General features: G+C 45.5%; 1 protein-coding gene across 1 annotated transcript in view; it reads right to left on the reverse strand.

Moving 5' to 3' along the window:
- LOC139580163 (protein shisa-9B-like) overlaps window positions 1–12,850 on the reverse strand; it is a 44,938-nt gene that overhangs the window by 19,662 nt on the left and 12,426 nt on the right. The window contains exon 3 of the mRNA XM_071408711.1: window positions 10,697–10,815. Within this exon, the coding sequence (XP_071264812.1) occupies window positions 10,697–10,815 (119 nt within the window). The remainder of the gene's footprint in view (window positions 1–10,696; window positions 10,816–12,850) is intronic.

Here is a 12,850-nt window from a genome sequence, read left to right on the forward strand (position 1 = left end):
TGGATGGGGAGTGTCGCTGCACAGCTATTTTCAGGTGTCTCCAGAGGTCTCCAGTCTCCCCCCTGTATATAGTCTCGCTATTGTTATTTTACTGCTGCTCTTTAATTACTTGTTACTTTAATTTCTTATTCTTATAAAAAAAAAATACTGCATTGTTGGTTAGGGGCTTGTAAGTAAGCATTTCACTGTAAGGTGAAAATACCTGTTGTATTCGGCACATGTAACCAATACAATTTGATTTGATTTGAGATTTTTTTATTTTTTTATTTCACCTTTATTTAACCAGGTAGGCTAGTTGAGAACAAGTTCTCATTTGCAACTGCGACCTGGCCAAGATAAAGCATAGCAGTGTGAACAGACAACACAGAGTTACACATGGAGTAAACAATAAACAAGTCAATAACATGGTAGAAAAAAAGAGAATCTATATACAATGTGTGCAAAAGGCATGAGGTAGGCAATAAATCGAATAATTACAATTTAGCAGATTAACACTGGAGTGATAGATGTAAGATAGGGTTCAAGACCGGGCTCTGGCTGGGCCACTCAAGGACATTCAGAGATTTGTCCCGAAGCCACTCCTGCGTTGTCTTGGCTGTGTGCTTAGGGTTGTTGTCGTGTTGGAAGGTGAATCTTCGCCCCCAGTCTGAGGTCCTGAGCGCTCTGGAGCAGGTTTTCATCAAGGATCTCTCTGTACTTTGCTCCGTTCATCTTTCCCTTGATCCTGACTAGTCTCCCAGTCCCTACCACTGAAAAACATCCCCACAGCAGGATGGTGTCACCACCATGCTTCACCGTAGGGATGGTGCCAGGTTTCCTCCAGACGTGACACTTGGCATTCAGGCCAAAGAGTTCAATCTTGGTTTCATCAGACCAGAGAATCTTGTTTCTCATGGTCTGAGAGTCCTTTAGGTGCCTTTTGGCAAACTCCAAGTAGGCTGTCATGTGCCTTTTACTGAGGAGTGGTTTCCTTCTGGCCACTCTACCATAAAGGCCTGATTGGTGGAGTGCTGCAGAGATGGTTGTCCTTCTGCAAGGTTCTCCCATCTCCACAGAGGAACTCTGGAGCTCCGTCAGAGTGACTATCAAGTTCTTCGTCACCTCCATGACCAACGCCCTTCTCCCCTGATTGCTCAGTTTGGACGGGCGGCCAGCTCTAGGAAGAGTCTTGGTGGTTCCATACTTCTTCCATTTAAGAATGAAGGAGGCCAATGTGTTCTTGGGGACCTTCAATGCTGCAGAAAGTTTTTGGTATCCTTCCCCAGATCTGTGCCTCGACATAATCCTGTCTCAAAGCTCTACTGACATTTCCTTCGACCTCATAGCTTTGTTTTTGCTCTGACAAACACTGTCAACTGTGGAACCTTACATAGACAGGTGTGTGCCTTTCCAAATCATGTCCAATCAATTGAATTTACCACAGGTGGACTCCAATCAAGTTGTAGAAACATTTCAAAGATGATCAATGGAAACAGGATGCACCTGAGCTCAATTTTGAGTCTCATAGCAAAGGGTCTGAATACTTATGTAAATAAGGTATTTCTGTGTTTTAGTTTTTATAAATTTGCAATTATTTCTAAAAACCAGTTTTCTCTTTGTCGTTATGGGGTATTGTTTGTAGTAACAAAATGTGGAAAAAGGGAAGGGACCTGGATACTTTCCGAATGCACTGTATGTATGTATGCCTACATCAAATGAGTGGTATGTGATCTAGCAAAGAAGAAGCTGGGAGATGGGGAGTTGGAGTTATGCCTTGCATATGAAGAAAAATTCTCCATTAAATTATGACCAAGTAAGACCTTCGGCGTGGTGACCCACTGAAGAAAGAACAAGAGGACAGGAGCGGCCCATTATGGTTATGTAATGTCATGTCTTCCCAGGCTGGGTGATGTACTATACACTGCAGACCAGGCCATCTATGATAGATAGTGTAGATATGTGTCCTTAGCTGTCTGTTCCAGTTGGCCCTGGGCTACTCTCTCTGACTGAACAGTGGAGGGTTGTTGAGACATGATGCAGTCATTTGAGGGACAGAGGGAACGGGCTGGAGTTATACAGCAGTGAAGCAGCAGTACTATTACTAATATAATTAAAGAAGAAGACTAGGGTGGACTGTATCTTGGGCTAGGTTGAAGAGTGATATTGCCACTATGGCGCATCTGTAAGAATGCGGGAACGAAGGTTCAAGGCAAGGTTTCTAGTTCTCGTTATTTATTCACCAACTAAAAGGGCACAGCAGAAGGTCACAGGAGCACATGGGGGGTAGGATGGAGATTTGATGGCTCGTAAGGCTGGAAGGTAAGTTTGTGACAAGTTATGATAGTAGGTTGTGGTCTGAAGGGAATACAAAGAGGAGATAGATAAAATACATTAGTACACAAGACAAAGTGCCATAAGTAAGGAGAAATATAAAAGTATATCAACCATGCTAACCAAACAAAGGACATTACCAATTAAATGTAATCAAATCAAATGTTATTTGTCACATACGTCTAATACAACAGGTGCAGACCTTACAGTGAAATGCTTACTTACAAGCCCTTAACCAACTATGCAGTTTTTAGAAAATACCCCCAAAAAAGTAAGAGATAAGAAAAACAAATAATTAAAGAGCAGCAGTAAATAACAATAGCGGGGCTATATACAGGGGGGTACCGGTTCAGAGTGAATGTGTCAATGTGCGGGGGCACCGGTGTCGAGGTAATTGAGGTAATTATGTACATGCAGGTAGGGTTCCTAAAGTGGCTATGCATAGATACTAACAGAGAGTAGCAGCGGGGTGGGGGGAGGGGGGGGGTGCAAATAGTCTGGGTAGACATTTTATTGGCTGTTCAGGAGTCTTATGGCTTGGGGGTAGAAGCTGTTTAGAAGCCTCTTGGACCTAGACTTGGCGCCACAGTACTTCTTGCCGTGCGGTAGCAGAGAGAACAGTCTATGACTTGGGTGGCTGGAGTCTTTGACAATTTTTAGGGCCTTCCTCTGACAATGCCTGGTGTAGAGGTCCTGAATGGCAGGAAGCTGGCCCCGGTGATGTACTGGGCCGTACGCACTACCCTCTGTAGTGCCTTGCGGTCAGAGGCTGAGCAGTTGCCATACCAGGCGGCGATGCAACCCATCAGGATGCTCTCGATGGTGCAGCTGTAAAACCTTTTGAAGATCTGAGAAAGATCATGCCAAATCTTTTCAGTCTCCTGAGGGGGAATAGGTTGTGTCGTGCCCTCTTCACAACTGTTTTGATGTGCTTGGACCATGTTAGTTTGTTGGTGATGTGGACGCCAAGGAACTTGAAGCTCTCAACCTGCTCCACTACAGCCCCGTCGGTGAGAATGGGGGCGTGCTCGGTCCTCTTTTTCCTGTAGTCCACAATCTTCTCCTTTGTCTTGATCACGTTGAGGGAGAGGTTGTTGTCCTGGGCACAGGTACTATGGTGGTCTGCTTGAAACATGTTGGTATTACACTCAGACATGGAGAGGTTGAAAATGTCAGTGAAGACACTTGCCAGTTGGTCAGCGCATTCTCGGAGTACACATCCTGGTAATCCGTCTGGCCCAGCGGCCTTGTGAATGTTGACCTGTCACATCGGCTGCGGAGAACGTGATCACACAGTCCTCCGGAACAGCTGATGCTCTCATGCATGTTTCAGTGTTACTTGCCTCGAAGCGAGCATAGAAGTTTTTTAGCTCGTCTGGTAGGCTTGTGTCACTGGGCAGCTCTCGGTTGTGCTTCCCTTTGTATTCTGTAATAGTTTGCAAGCCCTGCCAGATCCGACAAGCGTCGGAGCCGGTGTAGGACGATTCGATCATAGTCCTGTATTGACGCTTGCCTGTTTGATGATTTGTCGGCAGGCATAGCATGATTTCTTATAAGCCTCCGGGTTAGAGTAGCCTAGTGGTTAAAGCGTTGGTGTCACGGCCTGACCATAGAGAGCTTTTTATTCTCTATGTTGGTTAGGTCGGGGTGTGATTAAGGGTGGGTTATCTAGGGGAATTATATGTCTATGTTGGCCTGGTATGGTTCCCAATCAGAGGCAGCTGTTTATCGTTGTATCTGATTGGGGATCATATTTAGGTAGCCATTTCTCCATTGTGCTTTGTGGGATCGAGTCTGAGGGGCGAGTCTGAGAGCGAATAGTAATATTGGGATAGACTGAGCGAGGAGTATTGTAGGATAGTTGAGGGGAGTGATGAGGTAGAGTGGATGGTTTGGTGTCTGGAGCAAGACAGCTGCCGTGAGGAGCGTGGGACCAGTCAGGCACCATGTTTTGCGGAGATACGCAATGTGTCTCCAGTGTGCATCCACAGCCCGGTGCGTTCTGTGCCAGCTCCTCGCACTTGCTGTGCGAAAGTGAGCATCCAGCCAGGACGGGTTGTGCCGGCTCAGCGCTCCTGGTCTCCAGTACGCCTCCTCGGTCCAGGATATCCTGCGCCGGCTCTACGCACTGTGTTGCCAGTGCGCTTTCACAGCCCAGTGCGTCCTGTGCCAGCGCCCCGCACTTGCCGGGCTAAAGTGAGCATCCAGCCAGGACGGCTTGTGCCAGCTCTACGCTCTAGACCTCCAGTGTGCCTCCACAGTCCAGTGCGTCCTGTGCCTCCTCCCCGCACTCGCCCTGAGGTGCGTGTCATCAGACCGGTGCCACCTGTACCGGTCCCACGCATCAGGCCTCCAGTGCGCCTCCACAGTCCAGTACGTCCTGTGCCTCCTCCCCGCACTCGCCCTGAGGTGCGTGTCATCAGCCCGGTGCCACCTGTACCGGTCCTACACATCAGGCCTCCAGTGCGCCTCCACTGTCCAGTACATCCTGTGCCTCCTCCCCGCACTCGCCCTGAGGTGCGTGTCACCAGCCCGGTACCACCTGTACCGGTCCCACGCATTAGGCCTCCAGTGCGCCTCCAATAGTCTAGAGCTTCCGGCGACAATTCCCAGTCCAGAGCTTCCGGCGACAGTTCCCAGTCCAGAGCTACCGGCGACAGTTCCCAGTCCAGAGCTTCCGGCGACAGTTCCCAGTCCAGAGCTTCCGGCGACAGTTCCCAGTCCAAAGCTTCCGGCGACAGTTCCCAGTCCAGAGCTTCCAGCGACGTTTCACAGTCCGGAACCTCCAACGACGGTCCACAGTCCGGAACCTCCAACAACGGTCCACAGTCCGGAACCTCCAACGACGGTCCACAGTCCGGAACCTCCTGAGACGGTCCACAGTCCGGAACCTCCTGAGACGGTCCACGGTCTGGTACATCCAGCGACAGTCTGCAGTTCAGAGCCTTCAGCTCTGGAGCCACCGGCGACGATCTACGGTCAGGAGTCCCCGGCGACAAACCACGGTCCGGAGTCCCCGATGACGATCTACGGTCCGGAGTCCCCGGCGACAAACCACGGTCCGGAGTCCCCGATGACGATCTACGGTCCGGAGTCCCCAGCGACGATCTACGGTTCGGAGTCCCCAGCGACGAACCACGTTCCGGTTCCTCCGGCGACGATCCACGGTCCGGTTCCTCCGATGACGTATCCACGAGCGGAGTGGGAAATTCGCCCCGCACCGGAGCCGCCCCCGACGGTAGATGCCCACCCGGACCCTCCCCTATTGAGTCAGGTTTTGCGGTCGGTGTCCGCACCTTTGGGGGGAGGTACTGTCACGCCCTGACTATAGAGAGCTTTTATTCTCTATGTTGGTTAGGTTGGGGTGTGATTAAGGGTGGGTTATCTAGGGGAATTATATGTCTATGTTGGCCTGGTATGGTTCCCAATCAGAGGCAGCTGTTTATCGTTGTCTCTGATTGGGGATCATATTTAGGTAGCCATTTCCCCATTGTGCTTTGTGGAATCTTGTCTAGGTGTAGTTGCCTGTGTGCACTATTTTGAGCTTCACGTTTCGTTTGTTCGCTTTATTGTTTTTTTTCCCTTTGAATTTTCTATTCCAAATAAAAGGATGGAAACATACCACGCTGCATCTTGGTCCACTCCTTATGACGATCGTGACAGTTGGAATAGTAACCGAAACGTTGCAAGATCGAATCCACAAGCTGACAAGGTAAAAATCTATCGTTCTGCCCCTGAACTAGGCAGTTAACCCATTGTTCCAAGGCCGTCATTGAAAACAAGAATTTGTTCTAAACTGACTTGCCTAGTTAAATAAAAGTAAGAAAAAAGTCCCGCTCTTTGAAAGCAACAGCTTTAGCTTGGTGCGAATGTTGCCTGTAATCCATGGCTTCTGGTGTTGGGTAATATCTATGGAACTCAGGATATATAAGACAAAGGAAGGAAGGAATACTTTCTAAGGAAAGTATAGCATCATAAACTGATTGGCAATAAACATACCGGCTAGAAAGTTAGCATTAGCATTATACAATTCTCTATATACATAAAAGGCACTTACTTTAGAGTCCGGTAAGCACAACAAAGGAAATCGAATAAGGACTTGGGCCGCCCCATGCCACTACAAACGCTGAACAAACACTGATATAAAACTAGCTGCTTATATAGGTGAGGAAAGGAGAGGAATGGTGATTATCAGAGTGAGTTCAGGTGTGGTGAGTTTGCCGGAGAGCCGGCGTGTCCAAAGGGTGATTAGGGAATTGGTGAGATGGCATGATCCTTCAGAACAGTAACAGGACTGATAATACATTGGATATTACATGGTTATTACACAAGAGGCCCAGAGGTGTGTTTGTGCCTCATTCTGAACACACTTACCCATAGTACAACCTGCTCCCAATACCCAGCTATTGTGTGTGTTCATAGCCGTGAAACACTAAGAGACTGCTGAGACGAGCAAGCAAGCACATGTGTGTGTGTGTTTGTAATGTTACATTAAAGAGTATTTTGTGCCTTAGGGAGGGTGATAAAGAGGAGAGTACATAACGGGATGTCTGACGTCTGTAAGACACGAGAGAGTGTGTGTGTGTATGGCTGGCCCTAATGCGTCTGTACTACTTTGAGAGCAGTGTAGTTTCACATTGGCCATTTGAGCTTCACTAGTGTGGCAGGCATAGCGACACACACACACACACACACACACACACACACACACACACACACACACACACACACACACACACACACACACACACACACACACACACACACACACACACACACACACACACACACACACACACACACACACACACACACACACACACACACACACACACCTTGCTACCTCCTATTACCGCCCTGTATATAGAGCCGTGCTACTCCCCATCACCCCTCTGTGCTTGAAGACTCACACTTGATCAGTCCCTATGAGAGACTGGTTTTTATATATTTAACTGGAGTGCTTCCCTTAGGGCTAGAGGGGGGGGGGGGCTACAAATCCCTCCCTGCTAAAATCTGTCATTTATAAGAATAACAAGCTGTCTGTCTTTTTTGGAGCCTGGAGATGGAGATGGAGATGGGAGGTTATCAGCCAATATGACGATACTAAGAAAGAGAGGGAAGGTAAATGTGGGTGAAAAATAAGTGTTGCAGAGAGAGAGAAAGAGACAAAGAGAAAGATGGACAGAGTAGAGAGGGAAAGAGCTATTGCGTGATAGAGGACGTGAGAGGTGAGTGTCGTGAGAAAATGCTTATCCCAAGGTAATTTCCTGTTTTCCTGATAACTAGTTCATTTTGTCCTTTTCTTCTGTGGCCTCTCTTAACAATCCATTTCTTACGTTAACCAACGTTCTACGTGTTTTAATGTTGTCTTTGGACTGAGAGAGGTTCATAAACATACACAAAAGTATCATAAGCTGCTCTACACTTAAATGAAAATGAAGCTTTTGGGCCAAACTTAAGCATTTGCACCAGGTGCAAAGTTTACACCAGTAGACACAAGTTTTCTAAGTGAATTAAATATTGAGGGAAGACCAAAAGGCTAAATAAAGGTTAAGAGGAAGTATAATAAGCTTTGTTTTTTGGGGTTTTATCCCCTATTGAAAAAGCTGGTGCAAACTTTACACCCAGAGCAAAATGCTTCGTAAATCTGACTCCTTGGTCAGTGAGCAGGCGGCATTACTTTTCCCAAAGCATCTCTTTCTTTTATCAAAGCATCTCTTTCTTTTACCAAAGCATCTCTTTCTTTTATCAAAGCATCTCTTTCTTTTCCCAAAGCAGCTCTTTCTTTTACCAAAGCATCTCTTTCTTTTCCCAAAGCATCTCTTTCTTTTATCAAAGCATCTCTTTCTTTTCCCAAAGCATCTCTTTCTTTTACCAAAGCATCTCTTTCTTTTATCAAAGCATCTCTTTCTTTTCCCAAAGTATCTCTTTCTTTTCCCAAAGCATATCTTTCTTTTATCAAAGCATCTCTTTCTTTTATCAAAGCATCTCTTTCTTTTCCCAAAGCAGCTCTTACTTTTATCAAAGCATCTCTTTCTTTTCCCAAAGCATCTCTTTCTTTTATCAAAGCATCTCTTTCTTTTATCAAAGCATCTCTTTCTTTTCCCAAAGCATCTCTTTCTTTTATCAAAGCATCTCTTTCTTTTATCAAAGCATCTCTTTCTTTTATCAAAGCATCTCTTTCCCTCCCCACTGGAAAAGCCAATACCGTTTAGCACCATAATGTGCTATAATGTCCCACTCAACTAAGTGAGAAACAGAAAGGGATGACCCTTAACAGTCAATTGAGAGGACAGAGGTTATTCAAACCACAGCATTTTAACAACATCACCTTCAGAGCCAGACCTTTTAAATTCGCCTGACAACTGTGCCAATCCCACACTCTGAGACAGAGTGAGATTAGAGCAGTGACAGAACTATAAACCAGAAGCACTGGTGTGTCAAACTGAAATCCTTTAGAAAGAAGAAAGGAGGGAAAAGAGGAGTAAAAAGAGGGATTGGTGAGCCTGGCGGAGTCTACAGTTCTCACCGTAAATAACACATCACCGACGGCCCAAATCCTCAAGGCTGGAGGAGCGCTGTGCCGTGTGTGTGCGTGTAATCCACTAAACTGCATTTGCGCAGATGATCCAAGTCCAATCTCTAGTGCTACAGCCAAGGCCTCCATCAACACACAGTTATACAGATCCTTGATGTGTGTATGTGTTTGTGTGTGTGTTTTGAGTGGGGTTCACAGAAAAGACTGTGGCTGGTCTGAGATCCAAAGGTTTTTTGGGGATTGAGTGTGAGCAGACCAGTGTGTGTGATGTGTGTACGCATTTGTGTGTGTGTGATGTGTGTGTTCTCTCTAACCTAGGTCTATGGATGCACAGTCAGCTGGAGGGTGAGGGAAAAGGTAGGGGGCCTCTTGGTTCAAACACTCCCCACCACCCCTGTCTCTCACACACCCCTCTCTGTCTCTCGCTCTCTCTCTCTCTCACACACATCCACACACACATACACACATCTGGATGTATAGAATTGACACATGCCTGTTGTGGATGGATGTGCTGGTGGGCTGGCTAGTTGAGTTTGCATGGTGATTGCTGCTGGTTTCGTTATTGATGTTTACCAGTTTACCATGTGTACCGTACAGGTGGCCTATTTACTGAGGAGGGTGCTGTCCCTGGTTTTCTTCTCCTCCCCCTAGCTCCTTATCTCCTTGATGTGAGTAGTATCTGTTGTTGCCCCTATCAGACAAGGAGCTCTCCAAATTGATGCCTCGCTGATGTTATCAACCACTAAGGCATGCTTTGTGTTAACTTGACGCCACTATCAGCACAGTGTACACACCATTGAATTAGAATGAGTCATCATTATTCTACGGTAGCTACACACACATACTGTACATGCATATTGTGATGCATACACAGCCGGAAACTAGTGAAGTATGTACAAATACATGTCATTTCTTTAGTCATTGAAAGAAGTCTCCAGAAATCATGTGGTACATCAACAGACACATGTCATATACGTAGAGCATCATTTCGTGATCCTATAATAGGATGGACTGAGTTGCGCTCCGCTCTGAATTCCTCGAATAAGTCATAGTGTGTTTGAGTGCAGGGTTATAAGTGCCCCCTGGATCCTCATCCTGTAACTACACTAATGAGTCAGCTAGGTTTTACGCAGCACTGAAACTGCAGTGTTTGGTCTGGCTGCTTTAGTGATGCAAGAGAAGAGAAGGGGCTGTTTGGTCAAGTTTTTCCACCAAGCAAAAGTACAGTGAGAGAATTTGTTGCGTGTGTGTGTGCCTGCGCAGTGGTGGAAAACTGTCATACTTGAGTAAAAATAAAGATACCTTAATAGAAAATGACTCAAGTAAATGTAAAAGTCACCCAGTAAAAGTCTACTTGAGTAAAAGTCTAAAAGTATTTGGTTTAAAATATACTTAAGTATCAAAAAATTTATATTTTCAAATTCCCTATATTAAGCAAACCAGATGGCACCATTTTCTGTTTTTTCTAATTTACAGAAAGCCAGGGGCACACTCCAACACTCAGACGTCATTTACAAACAAAGCATGTCGGTTTAGTGAGTCTGTCAGATCAGAGGCAGTAGAGATGACTAGGGATGTTCTCTTGATAACTGTGTGAATTGGACTATTTTTCTGACCTGCTAAGCATTCAAAATGTAACGAGTACTTTTGGGTGTAAAGGAAAATGTATGGAGTAAAAAGTACAATATTTTCTTAAGGAATGTGGTGGAGTAAAAGTAAAAGTAGTCAAAAATATAAATAATAAAGTAAAGTACACGTACCCCAAAAAACGACTTTAGTAGTACTTTAAAGTATTTTTACTTAAGTGCTTTACACCACTGTGCGTGTGTGCTGAGTAGCTGTGCTTACCGCTGCGGCTGCGTAGCATCCTAGCTGAGATGTAGTTGGTTTCGATAGGGGGGTTGGTGATTGTGCTGTCCACTGAGCTAACCTCTCCTCTGGGCTGCTTCAGAAGCTCTGTCAGGGTCCTGTGAATGGACAGACACACATATTACAGTTAGACTTTAGAATGACTCTCTACATGTGTGGTGATTGAGTAGGAACTGTGAGTGGGGATTGAACCAGCTGATCCCATGGTTATAGGCATTCGACCCAAGTCCTAACCCTAAACTCCTGGGCAAATAACTCCCCATAGCTGGCCACTGTGTGTGACTGTAGGCTTAGTCAAAGCCAAAAATAAGAACAGCAGCACTGCAGGGGAACATGGAAGAAAGTGATAGGAGCCAGAGAATTGGGCTGAGTGTGTGATAATATAATCTGGAGCAACCAAGGAGGGCCTACAGCAGCACCTAGATCTTCTGCACAGATTCTGTCAGACCTGGGCCCTGACAGTAAATCTCAGTAAGACCAAAATAATGGTGTTCCAAAAAAGGTCCAGTCGCCAGGACCACAAATTCCATCTAGACACCGTTGCCCTAGAGCACACAAAAAACTATACATACCTCGGCCTAAACATCAGCACCACAGGTAGCTTCCACAGAGCTGTGAACGATCTGAGAGACAAGGCAAGAAGGGCATTCTATGCCATCAAAAGGAACATAAATTTCAACATACCAATTAGGATCTGGCTAAAAATACTTGAATCAGTCATAGAGCCCATTGCCCTTTATGGTTGTGAGGTCTGGGGTCCGCTCACCAACCAAGATTTCACAAAATGGGACAAACACCAAATTGAGACTCTGCATGCAGAATTCTGCAAAAATATCCTCCGTGTACAACGTAGAACACCAAATAATGCATGCAGAGCAGAATTAGGCCGATACCCACTAATTATCAAAATCCAGAAAAGAGCCGTTAAATTCTACAACCACCTAAAAGGAAGCGATTCCCAAACCTTCCATAACAAAGCCATCACCTACAGAGAGATGAACCTGGAGAAGAGTCCCCTAAGCAAGCTGGTCCTAGGGCTCTGTTCACAAACACAAACACACCCCACAGAGCCCCAGGACAACAGCACAATTAGACCCAACCAAATCATGAGAAAACAAAAAGATAATTACTTGACACATTGGAAAGAATTAACAAAAAAACAGAGCAAACTAGAATGCTATTTGGCCCTAAACAGAGAGTATACAGTGGCAGAATACCTGACCACTGTGACTGACCCAAACTTAAGGAAAGCTTTGACTATGTACAGACTCAGTGAGCATAGCCTTGCTATTGAGAAAGGCCGCCGTAGGCAGACATGGCTCTCAAGAGAAGACAGGCTATGTGCTCACTGCCCACAAAATGAGGTGGAAACTGAGCTGCACTTCCTAACCTCCTGCCCAATGTATGACCATATTAGAGAGACATATTTCCCTCAGATTACACAGATCCACAAAGAATTCGAAAACAAATCCAATTTTGATAAACTCCCATATCTACTGGGTGAAATTCCACAGTGTGCCATCACAGCAGCAAGATTTGTGACCTGTTGCCACAAGAAAAGGGCAACCAGTGAAGAACAAACACCATTGTAAATACAACCCATATTTATGTTTATTTATTTTAACTTGTGTGCTTTAACCATTTGTACATTGTTACAACACTGTATATATATAATATGACATTTGTCATGTCTTTATTGTTTTGAAACTTCTGTTGTGTAATGTTTACTGTTAATTTTTATTGTTTATTTCACTTTTGTATATTATCTACCTCACTTGCTTTGGCAATGTTAACACATGTTTCCCATGCCAATAAAGCCCCTTGAATTGAATTGAATTGAATTGAGAGAGAGAGAGAGGGAGAGAGAGAGAGGTGGGGGAGAGAGACAGAGACAGAGAGAATGACACTGAAAATGGGCCATTTTAATTGAGTGTAATTTTATCAGGCACACAGTGTCACACTCATAAATACCCTAAAACACACTGTCACGTCATTGAGCTGTGTGTAAGGGAACACACTGCTGTACTGAAAGACATCATCTCTCTTTCTCTGTGTGTTTGTGTCCCACGGAACCAGACCTCAGGAAGGGTGGGGAGCCAGGGCTCTCCTCTTCTCCTGGGAGGACTTTCCTGA

Source organism: Salvelinus alpinus, chromosome 7, assembly GCF_045679555.1.
Source record: "Salvelinus alpinus chromosome 7, SLU_Salpinus.1, whole genome shotgun sequence".
NCBI classification, from domain to species: domain Eukaryota; kingdom Metazoa; phylum Chordata; class Actinopteri; order Salmoniformes; family Salmonidae; genus Salvelinus; species Salvelinus alpinus.